General features: G+C 35.6%; 1 protein-coding gene across 4 annotated transcripts in view; it reads right to left on the minus strand.

Moving 5' to 3' along the window:
- WRN (Werner syndrome RecQ like helicase) overlaps positions 1 to 12,648 on the minus strand; it is a 114,429-nt gene that overhangs the window by 84,105 nt on the left and 17,676 nt on the right. For all 4 annotated transcript variants that reach the window (XM_018042051.1, XM_018042050.1, XM_018042049.1 and 1 more), the window contains exons 2-7: positions 10,811 to 10,912; positions 10,043 to 10,155; positions 5,602 to 5,747; positions 4,909 to 5,057; positions 3,997 to 4,146; positions 1,912 to 1,981 (exon numbers count right to left, since the gene is read on the minus strand). In XM_018042051.1, coding sequence (XP_017897540.1) covers positions 1,912 to 1,981; positions 3,997 to 4,146; positions 4,909 to 5,057; positions 5,602 to 5,747; positions 10,043 to 10,155; positions 10,811 to 10,900 — 718 coding nt within the window. In that variant the 5' untranslated portion in view covers positions 10,901 to 10,912. The remainder of the gene's footprint in view (positions 1 to 1,911; positions 1,982 to 3,996; positions 4,147 to 4,908; positions 5,058 to 5,601; positions 5,748 to 10,042; positions 10,156 to 10,810; positions 10,913 to 12,648) is intronic.

Raw genomic sequence — 12,648 nt, forward strand, 5'->3', positions numbered from 1 at the left:
CACCTCCAAATATTCACTGGGTGCCTCTATATGCTGGCCATAACACCTTTCTCCCCCCACATCATAAGCCTCATCTTCCTACAGTGCCCTTTTTTTCTGGTATTCACCTATATCCCCCATAAAGCTGTAGGTTTCCCCCCTCAGAAGACAGATCATGCCTGTCTTGTTCACTGATGGCTCTCCATTTATAGTGGGCTGAATAATACTACGTTCTAATCTTCTTTTATTTTTTAGTAAAAGAAGAAAAAAACAAATGTAATAAAAACCAAAAGTTTTGAAAATATCATTTGAAAATGTCATCTATATATACATCTATATTTGAGAAAGGTGAGGTTGACACTGCTGGTTTAGTAACAAGAAGAGAAGGAGGGAGGGAGGAAGGGAGGAAGAAAGGAAAGAAAGAAGGAGGGATGAAAGGAGGTAGAAAAAAAAGGAATGGTAATGTTAGTTACAATTCACTGGAATCCTAGTCAAGTTATTTCCCTTCAGATGTCACAACACACTTAAACAAATAACATAACAGAGAATAAAAGTGAGGGTCAAAGAATGCAATATTGCAATGACAGGTATCAGGACTTGCATAAAAACTTATAAAACATATGCTACTTTACTTGAGAAATATCTTACAGCCCTCAGAAGCATTTTCATCAGAGACAAAATAGCAAGTATAACCTACAAGGAATCTTGTAAACCACAAAATCAAAAAATCACGAATCCCTCTGTTGAATTCTGAGTTAAATAAGCTCTTATATATTGTTCTCCACACCAGCTTCAAAAACATATCATCTGCCTCAGTTATCAAGGTAATTTCCAGCCACCATATGATTGCCAACAGAGAGCCAACAGGCACTCAACAGATGTGGCCTTCCAATGAGACAAAGTATAAGAAATCTTCCTTAACGTGTAAAGGAGGATCACCCACAGAGGGCATGGATTCCTTCTCAATAACAGCTATAAAGGATATTATATAATTTTTTATAAGGAGGTCATGCCATATTTTTAAAAATTTGGCAAAATCACCTTAACTAACACCTTAACAAACACAATTATTTAAAATCTCTAAAAGGAAGCTACAAGAATAACAACTATACAGAGACCAGTATGGGTGCTCAGTATATCATGAGTTCAACAGCTACTCTATGAAACAGGTATTACACCATCAGTCACTTCCCAAACACAGGAAACAAGTAAATTCCAGGTCACATGGCTGGGAATCCACCACTGGCCTATGTGACACTACACGCAGATCTGCCATTACTGACCTAGCAAGAGATCTGAGAGCTGAACTTGAAAGCTGCAAGTGGCCATTCTTTTAGCAGAAAAACAGCAGAATTATCGCATCCTGGGGAAAACTTAGAAATTTAAACCAGGGTACTCTGTGCTCAGTCACTCAGTCACGTCTGATTCTTTGTGACCCCACAGACTGTAGCCCACCAGACTCCTCTGTCCATGGAATCTTCCAGACAAGAATACTAGAGTGTGTTGCCATTTCCTTCTGCCATTGCCATCTCTCGAGGGCATCTTCTCAACCAAGGGAGCGAATCCCCCATCTCCTGCATGGGCAGGCAGATCTTTACCAACTGTGCCACCCACGGAGTCCAAATATTTATAGCAAAGATGTATAATCTCCAGGCTGCGAGGCGGCTGTTTGTATCACTGATGTTCTCCAAGCTCCAACTCTAGAACCCTAGTGAACAGCAATGCCACAAAGGATAAGCAGTAAGTCCTGCTTTGACACAGTAACAAGCTTGAAACGCTAAGCTTTGGCCAAGTAGACCTCATCCTAATTCTCAGACAACCAACACACGGTAATAATGCTAAATACACATGTGTGAAAATTTGTGCTTTTGGAGCTTGACTCACAAATGAGCAAATTCAAACTTTACCTTTTATTTTCAGACCATCACATACCTTTACTCTTGACAAATATTTGTACAGGATCCCTCAAATTTGCTAATTTTTGATAAATGATGAAACCAGCCTGTAGGAAAACAGAAAGGTGAAAACAGTATGCTAAAATCACCAGAATAAAATCCGATGCCTCACCTTTACAAAAATCAAAAACAATGATTCCCAAAGCACCCAATAAGCTGAATGCAACCCTTTAAGTTAAACAAAGACCTGTCTTCATTTATTCACCACACCCATCGTGAGAATGGAGAAAGTGGCACACCTTTAAAATAAAAACTTTCTCATTTTAACAGCCAATATTATGACCAAGTACCAAAATCAAATACCTTATAAATGGAATCTAACAAAATATAATCAAGTAAGAGAAAACTGTATGCTACAGATATCCATTTCCCATCATCTCATTATTAGCTGTTAGTCAGTGTATAGACAGTCCTCCAGCTAGCTACTGTAAACAGGAACAATCAAGCCGTACAGATTTCTCATGACTAAAAAATGCTACAGGACTTGGATTAGTTCTCAACAAGGTTTCTATTTTAAACAAAACATAAAGGAAAATTATCTTTTTATTTCCCCACACAGATGAATTTTCTTCTGGTTATAAATAAAATAAGCTCCCATTTCTAAAAAAAGATGCAAAGAAAAGAAACAAGATACTAATCTACAAATAAAAGTACAAGCTGGGGGGAAAAAGTCTATTAGGACATAAAATAAGACTTTTTGGAAAAAGAAGAGTGCTATATATACATATGTATGTATAGATAGAGAGATAAGCCCTAATTTCACTATGTACAAAGAGGTAACTATAAAAATCATCTGACTAACAGCAGTGGTGAGCTAATTGTGGAGCCAATTTTCTAAATTTTTACCACATTTTAAATATAAACATAAGAAATAAGGCCAGTTTCGATACAGAAACTGCATTGTAGTTATTTTTATTCTGAAGTGGCTTATAATCAAATACATCATCAACACCATTTGTGCTTGTTCAGTCTGAGCTTACTGTCCTCTCATGTTTTCAAAGAACTCATTTTTTTTTCACATAAAAATTGGACATTATTTTTGCTTCATGATGATAAAAATAACTAGCATTACAATCTATTGATACTTGCTAATAATATTTAGAATTAACAGTTTCACTAAATTTCTACCTAAGCATGTTTAATGCCCAACTGACTTAAAACATTTTAGTTTACACAATAAAAATTCTATAAAGTAATTTATTATAAAGTTTAGAAAATAGATTGTAGTCTAAAGATCTTAGGAGGGGGATGGGATGAATTGGAAGATTTGGACTGACACATATACAGTATTGATCTGTTGTTGCTCAGTTGCTCAGTCATGTCTGACTGTTTGTGACCCCATGGACTACAGCATGCCAGGCTTCCCTATCTTCCAGAGTTTGTTCAAACTCATGTCCATTGAGTCAGTGATGCCATCCAACCATCTTGCCCTCTGTCGTCCCCTTCTCCTCCTACCCTCAATCTTTCCCAGCATCAGGGTCTTTTCCAGCAAGTCGGCTGTTTGCATCAGGTTGCCAATGCACTAGAGCTTCAGCTTCAGCATCAGTCCTTCCAATAAATATTCAGGATTGATTTCCTTTAGGACTGACTGGGTTCATCTCCTCACTGTCCAAGAGACTCTCAAGAATCTTCTCCAGCACCACAGTTCAAAAGCATCAATTCTTCAGTGCTCAGCCTTCTTTATGGTCCAACTCTCACATCCATACATGACTATTTTCGAAAAACCATAGCTTTGACTACATGAACTTTTGTTGGCAAAGTGATATCTCTGCATTTTAATACACTTTCTAGGTTCGTCACAGCTTTTCTTCCACAGAGCACACGTCTTTTAACTACATGGTTACTATGTATAAAACAGATGACTAATGAGAGCCTACTGTATAGCACAGGAAACTCTACTCAGTGCTCTGTGATGACCTAAACGGGAGGGAAATCCAAAAAAGAGGGGATATGTGTATATGTATGGCTGATTCATTTGCTATACAGTAGAAACTAACACAACATTGTAAAGCAACTATATTCTAATAAAAATTAATTTTTGAAAAAGATCTTTGGTACATACATAAGCATCAGTGGCTGCATACACTTTCTGGTCCTCAGTGAGGGGAAACTTACTCCAGTTGCTACAGCGGATAGACCGGTCTTTCAGAAGCTGTTTACCAAAGAGGTATTTAACCAAACCATTAAGGCTCCAGGTCTCTATACATTTCAGCTAAAAATAATGGAAAAATCAACTCAGCAAAAGTGATTTCTTTCCTTTTATTCTTAGATATTTCTAACTGATACCAAACAAACATGTCACACATAAAGTTGAAAATGTTGCACCAAAATACAAGGCAGAGATAGTCCTTAGTAGATTTCCAGTCACTAAAAACCTTATTTGCAGTCTACCTTACAAGAATGTAATTCTATCATTTCCTCAAGATAGGTATTAAAATTCTTGGACTGTCAAAGTATCATTCACGGACAAAAGTTGAATAAGTTGGTGATTTTCCTACTTCTCAGCCAAATGAATACTTGGCTAATGTGAGAATGTAACTTAAATGACTACATTAATAAAATATGTGAAATATGGGCCATGGAAACGATGGTCAAACTTCCACTAAGAGGATCATACCACAAGAGCTGTGTTATGTTCACGTCAAAAAAAAAATAACAGGGGGGATATTGATATAGATGGGTTAAAGAGAGAAACTTTAAATATAATAATTAAATTCACAAATATATAAAACAAAGTAACACAGTACCAAATATGGGAGAGGGTGCCTGCTTAAAGAAACTATCCGCTAAGGCAACTGATTAGAACTGAAAGTTTTCATTATGAGACATGCATTAGGGACTTCTTTTTTTATAAAAACATTACGTAGCTTAAAATATTCTCTCAAAAAAGAACTCTAACACTCAGAAGCGACATTCTGTAAAACACAAATTTATTTTGTTTTTATTCTGAAAATAATATATACATTATATCTACCTTTTCATTGGCAACATCTGTCAGCTCCACGATACTCTTCAACTTGACATCAAAGTCACGTAGAAGTTTCCACTGATCTTGTTCAATTCCCACACCTGCCTTTTTAATTGCTTCATTTTCAAGCAACATTTTTAGTCCCTGAGGGAAAACTATAATTTTTTATATTAATATTTATATAATAATATATAATATTTATTTCCATAGGTTCTATCAAACATGACAGATTTATGTTCTACTTCATACACATTCTATGTTTATATTTAAATTTGTGTTTAAGCTTAAATTCAGAAACCAACACTTACCTTGACTGTTTTTGAGAGCTTTTTTTTTTTCACCTAAAGCAAGAAGTCCTGACTGATAGATAAATGATAAGAAAAACAGCTAATTTACATGCTAATAACTGTATTATCACTAACATTTAGCCCCTCTACACTTCAGTCCTCTACCCTGTGAAACAGGAATAATAATATCATTGACTGACAGATATGACATGAAAATTAAATAAAACAGGGATATGAGTGAATAAAATATAAATATAAAATATAAATAAAATATAAATTAAAATATAAATACTTAAATATAAGGTGATGAGAGAGGCATCCATTAATTCAAGAGCTTAATTTCATGTGGACAAAGTTGACATAATACAATTATCTACCATATAAAAATGAAACAGATACAAGAGATACCAACCTAACATAGAAGGAATATGAAACAAGTAGCACTTGCTGTCTGACACACACAGCTGAATGAGGGCCACTCTGCCCAGTGTCCCTTTCTTGTACACTGGTGGCCACTCGATGTCAAATCCTACCACATCTCCATCAGAGAGACTCATGCTAAAGGGGGGCAAATAAAATAAATTATTTAATTAAAATTCTAATTTCTGCATCATTGAAGACAGCATTCAACATGTTAAAATACATGCCACAGACTGTAGAGCATATCGTAATACATACAACTGATAATGAATAGTCAGAAAATATTGGGTTAGCCAAACAATGAACTTTTTCACCAACCCAATACTAAAAAATTCCTTGAAAAGTCAATACAAAAGATTAATAATCCAGTTTTCAAAAGGGGGGAGGGAATTATGAACAGGTAATTCCCCAAAGGAGGGTTTCCCAGGTGGTCCAGTGGAAAAGAATCTAACTGCCAATGCAGGAAATGCGAGAGATCGGGATTCAATCCCTGGGTTGGGAAGATCATCCCCTGGAGTAGCAAACAGCAACCTGCTCCACTATTCTGGCCTGGAAAATTCCATAGACAGAGAAGCCTGGTGGCTACTGTCCATGGGGTCACAGAGAGTCAGACATGACTGACCAACTGAACACATAATTCCCCAAAGGAAATCCAAATGGCCAATACATTCAAATATATATATGAAGAGAGATCTCCTCTGAAGTCAGATAAGTGTAAATTGAACCTTTACAATTTCACATCTATCTGACTAACAAAAATTAAAGCTCCACAATACTGAATGCTGATAAAGAAAACTGCCAGTGGGACCACTAACATACTGGTGAATTTTTAAACTGATAATCCTCTTGGAAAAAACTCTGACGATATCTAGCTAAAGATGTATGAACTGTATGACCTGACAAGATTTTCTCATAAATATATGAAACTTACATGTGCATAATTAGAAATATTTAAGAATGTTCATTGCAATACTATTCCAACTAGCAAAAATGGAAGCACTACATTTCCATCAACAAGAGAGTGAATAAATTATGATATACTGAGACAATGTAATACTATATAAAAGTTTAAATAGAACCTCACATACCAAACCAAAAAGAAAAATTCACAAGAATATAGTGTTGAGTGAAAAAGACAAGTGGAAGAATACACAGAGTTTGATAGCATTATTTTTAAAGTTTCTTAATGGGCAAGTAATAGTATATGATATTGAGGGGGACACTAAATTATGAAAATTATAGAAAATATGTGAGGGAATACTAAACACTGAACTCACGATAGAAGTTAGCTCAGAGGACTGCAAAAGAGAATCAGAAAGAGCACACACGAGGCTTCAGCTGTATTTTATTGTTTTCTCTTAGTAAAGATTTGAAGAAAAGGAAGATTAAAGTTTGACAAAGTTAGTGGAAGGACTATGGGTGAGTGTTAAATTATTGCTTATATTTGCCTGCTTCATAGTTTTTAAAAGTGAAAAACCTATTTCATAAATTTTAAAAAACTTCAACCTCTGTTTTGGGCTAAAATGAAATAACACTGATCAGTCATAACTTTCTCCCATGAACAAATAGAGAAGATTAAACAAAATGCATAAATAAGAGTTTCCAGACACTGGACAACAGGCGCTACAGGACTGTGCTCTCTGAGGGGAAGAAATCAAGTGTAAGCCCAAATGCTGCCCCAGGTTTCCGCCTGGAACATTCTGGACAACAGAAGAGGAAGGAGAGTCCAAAGCAGAGCACTGAATTGGGAGGACAGAGTTCAGAGCCAGAGAGGGGAAGCAGCTGGAAGGTGTGGGCAGAGTCCTGGGGAGGAGGGAGCTAGGCAGGAAAGGACATGCAAGCACAGAGAGAAACTATGAGGCTGGACAAAGAAAAACCAGGGAACTGCAATCTGGACAACTCCTACGGCTTACACAGAGGTAAGAGGCATTGAGTTCTGCAAAACTGGAGTAGAGAGATTCGTTTTGATCACCTGGTGCAGTCAGCAAAGACTCCAGGAAGGTCACACCCATTACTGACTAAATCATGCCCAGAATAAAGGCTACTGACATCTGGCCGAAAAAAGTTAAAACTAAGCCTCAAAGTGTAAAACTGATTTTCAGGTGACTTTACTGCCCAACACAGCAAAGCTCCTTTCTTTGAAGGAAGACAACAAAATCTAACATTCAACCAGGTAAGATCATAACATTTAATCAAAAATTGTCAGTCATGAGAAAAGAAACAGGAAAACATGACTTATAAGCAGGATAACAGTCATTTAATAGAAAAATAATTAGTATAATGGAATTAACAGAAGAGTATATTAACACAGCTATTATAAATATGCTGAATATGTTCAAAGATTTAAAAGAAAATATGAATATCAGTTCAGTTCAGTTGCTCAGTCGTGTCCAACTCTTTGCGACCCCATGGACCACAGCACACCAGGCCTCCCTGTCCATCACCAACTCCCGGAGTTTACCCAAACTCATGTCCATTGAGTCAGTGATGCTATCCAACCACCTCATCCTCTGTCCTCTTCTTCTCCTGCACTCATTCTTTCCCAGCATCAGGGTTTTTTCCAGTGAATCAGCTCTTCGCATCAGGTGGCCAAAGTATTGGAGTTTCAGCTTCAACATCAGTCCTTCCAATGAACACTCAGGACTGATCTCCTTTAGAAAGGACTGGTTGGATCTCTTTGCAGCCCAAAGGACTCTCAAGAGTCTTCTCCAACACCACAGTTCAAAAGCATCAATTCTTCAGTGCTCAGCTTTCTTTATAGTCCAACTCTTACCTCCACACATGACTACTGGAAAAAAAATTAGCCTGGACTAGATGGACCTTTGCTGGCAAAGTAATGTCTCTGCTTTTTATGAATACGAATATGGTAAGAGCCAAAATAGAAGGTATTTTTAAAAAGAAACAAATAGAGCTTCCAGACATGAAAAATACAAGATTTTAAATTCACAGGATGGCATAATAGCTGATCAGATACTACAGAATAAAAAAACAAGGGAACTTACAGACAGAGCCCAAGCACAGAGAATAAAAAGAATCAAAAATTTTCAAGACAAAGAGCCTCATGACCAAGAACACAGTTGCTGAATTAAGCAATGTAACCTACACACATACAGAGTGGCAGAAGAGAAAAACAGGATGTGAGAGAAAACACATTTGAAGAAATTATTCAAACATGATGAAACTATAAATCTACAGATCCAAAAAGCTCACTGAACACCCAAGCAAGACAAACACAAACCACACTACACAAAGGCACATCATAATCAAATTGCTGAAAACCTGAAATGAGGTGACCAAAAAAAAAACCAAACCCAAACTACTTGCTTACCTTCCATAAAACACAATTCATCAGAACTACACCCTTCAAGACACTTAGGCTTATTACCTTCAGATAGGACATATTGTAGCATTGTTAAAGGTAAGATGGTAGAGTTAATACATAAACAACAGATTTTACTTTCTCTGTAAGACAAACTTAGTTCTATTTGAAGAGACCCAAAAAAAGCCAATGAACTACAGTGGAAGTGAGCTCAACTGACCCCTCTTTCTATAATATATCTACCAGGAGACCATTAATAAACAGCTTAACTTACTTCTGCTTCTTTCAAGCCAATGTGTGCTATCGCTTGAGTCCTAAACTCAGTCATGTCTGACTCTGCAACCCCATGGATTGTAGTCCACCAGGCTCCACTGTCCATGGGGATTCTCCAGGCAAGAATACTGGAGTGGGAAGCCATTCCCTTCTCCAGGGGATCTTTCCAACCCAGGGACTGAACCCAGGTCTCCCACATTACAGGTAGATTCTTTACCATCTGAGACACCAGGAAGGTCCAATGTGTAAACAGTAATTTAAAAAAAAAAAAAAAAAGGACAAGTATAGTAATGTCAAAGATTTGAATGGATCGCCTACTACTTCTCCTTGTAAAATGCTTGAAGAGCCTTAGACTGGATTATTACGGAAAACTAATTTGGCAAACTAAAAAATATGAATAATCATTTTTAAAGTTCTCTTAAAGGATCATTTGCTATAATTGTTGCTAATTAAATGCAACAGAGACGGTCACAGTCACTATTCAGTATTACAATTTGGTATTTTTAATGAAATAGAAAGGGACGTTTTAGAGGTTGAATAACTTTTGCATGTTTTTCCTAAACTGGTGTGTTCAGTATTCTATATATAATATCTTAAGTATTGAAAAGATTAAAAATTAGCTAAAGTAATACAAAGGTTTATGAATGAACAAACAGGGACATTACATATTTAATTCAGAAATTTTAAGTTTTTATTTAAAAAGTAGAATTAGTGATGTTTTACATGTATAACTATGTACTAAACACACCTCTATAAAACTCAGTACACTTACAAATACTACTATAAGGCTTATAGTCTAAGGGTCCAAATTCAAATGAAAGTTGGAAATTTAAATCTTTACCTAATATCTTCTGAGAGCAAAGAACAATCATTAGCTTCATAACTGTACACAATGGATCCAGTGAATTCTAAGAAGGGCAGGTGATCTTCCAAAACACTCTTCTGAACAGATGCCTTGAGTTAAACAAAATTCCAAAAAGGCACAAATAAAAGTCACATTAAGTAATAAATGTTCATTGAAATAATAAAATTCACTGAAATATGGCAAATTATAGCTCTAAGTTTTATCAACTAAAGCTTTATAGACTAATGAGTCATATGGACAATTTAAAAAAGATGAAGCTATCTACTGTAAAATTATTTTTCTAACAAATTTACTTGCAAACTTCTACCCTATTTTCATAAAAGCATTTATTTTGTTAATGCTTTTCTGCAATTAGATTAGTATTCTAGATGCAATAATGTTGCCTTAAAATGCTGAAAACTGGTTGGTTGGTGAAGCCTAAATCTATCAGGGCTTAAAATTCACTTGACCATAAAAAAATTCACAAAAATAAATACTGTCTAAATTACAATCTGAAATGGAACAAACTGGCAAGGCCAGCCATGTGAACTAGATAAAAAGAGAAAACAGAATAAGAATTATTATACTGTAAATCCAATTAAAATTTAATCCCACTCATCCATTCAATGACTAGATTCTGGTTTATTCACAACAACTCTAAAAGTAAATAATGGCTTGAAGTTTATAAGTGTGAGAATGAACTCAGTTTACAGTCAAATATACATTAAATTTTCCATCTGAAAGAATTACTGATGAACTGCATACCTTTTTTTCTTTTACTATATAGCTCTTCTGCATAGACATCCATTCAGGAAGTTTCCGCTGCTGTCCTCTTTCCAATGTTTGTTCACTCATCTTTAAAAGGTCCTAGTTGCAAAACCCAAAGAACAATTATTCTGTGAATAAACCCAGTCTTTGTAAGAAAATCCAGACAGACCAATCAACATGACTGAGGAGCCAAACACACACATTTAAAGTAAGCTATGGCATCTGGACCCAAATACAGGATGTAAGAGCCAGAATCGCAAAAGAACAACATGCTAGCTCGACAAGCCATTCATTTAGTATTTCTTCTTTAAAAAAAAAAATGAAGCAGTTTAATAGAGTTCTAAATTCTAAGCTTCTAGCAGTTTCAAAATTCTATTATTCTCTGACTTTGAGCACTTCAAAAAATAATCTTTATCTCATTCACAATGAGAATCTCTGGGTATATAAATTTCTATACATTTCTGATAACTTGAATTTTCTTATCATATTTCCTAAGATCTAAGTAAACTCACAAAACTGTTAAATTGTTCACAAATCTACCTGAAAAGACAGAAAAGCTTTTCTATATTAAGGGTTTTTATTACACTCTTGACCTATCAAGTGAACTAGTCTCTCTAGTTTCGTTGGGAGTATTTTTTTAAAAATCTGTTATGAGCTTTGAGGGCTCTCCTCAACGTAAACTGCACTTCAAGAATGGTTACAGAAATACAAAGACTAGAAACACTATGACATACTCTGTTAAAGGTAAAACAGAGCCATCTCCTCATGTCACTTTACACAATAAACTGAAGTGGCCTTAAGTTCTTAATAAAGCTCTTCAAACCCCAACCTTACTTCCTGACATCTCAAATTTCTAGTAAATGCACAGCAGATTTTAATATATACCTGAAGATTCTTATGATGAAAGATGATATTAACATAAAATAATCAAAGCAACTATTTATGATTATGGGTTAACTTGTCATCCCTATTGAGATTATAAACGTTGAAATTAAACAGCATCCAGCAAGTATCAAGTTCTCATTTTCCCAAGCATAAACCCCCAAAACTGATAACACTAATAATGTATGAAAGAAAAATTTTAAAGATTACTTTGGCAAACCGGTCATACAGAACAAACTCACTCTTATACCTTGAGAAGGAAACAGTTAACAGTAGTAGAAGGTAACTCACTCACTCTATTGAGGAAGTGGGAATGAAAGACCTCAATCACTCAGCCACCAGGGCTCACCTATCAATGGTAACTACTAGTCAAAAAATACCAAAGAGCATCTATCTAGAAAATGTTGTTAGCCATCTATAACTAACCTATCTAGATTGCTTCTCACAAATAAGCTTGGAATGATGGATTTATTAATTTATGTCTGGAAAATGGGAGTCAGCAAGCTGTACAATTAATATAAAACAGAAGAGTTCCAAAATGAAGACAACTTCCTTTGCGCAATTTTTTTTAACTGCTCAAAACTATTCTGCTAATCCAAAACCATAACATGTACTAATGCAGAAGAAAAGGACATTTTTGGAATCTGTGTGTGAGAGTTTGGGGATCCTCCAAAAAACAAAAAGAAAATAATATTCCATCTGCACTTCATGCCTGCCTGTACTCTTTGAGTCATTAGCGAAGTCTGGCATTGGGGAAGATCTATGATTCAGTCAATCAACTAACAACTCGAATGTTAGCACTACCACCTGTATTATATGTCATAAGATAAAATATATGCTGGATGAAACACAAGCTGGAATCAAGATTGACGGGAGAAATATCAATAACCTCAGATATGCAGATGACACCACTCTTATGGCAGAGAGTGAAGAAGAAATAAAGAGCCTCCTGA

The sequence above is a fragment of the Capra hircus genome, chromosome 27 (assembly GCF_001704415.2).
Source record: "Capra hircus breed San Clemente chromosome 27, ASM170441v1, whole genome shotgun sequence".
Taxonomy (NCBI): domain Eukaryota; kingdom Metazoa; phylum Chordata; class Mammalia; order Artiodactyla; family Bovidae; genus Capra; species Capra hircus.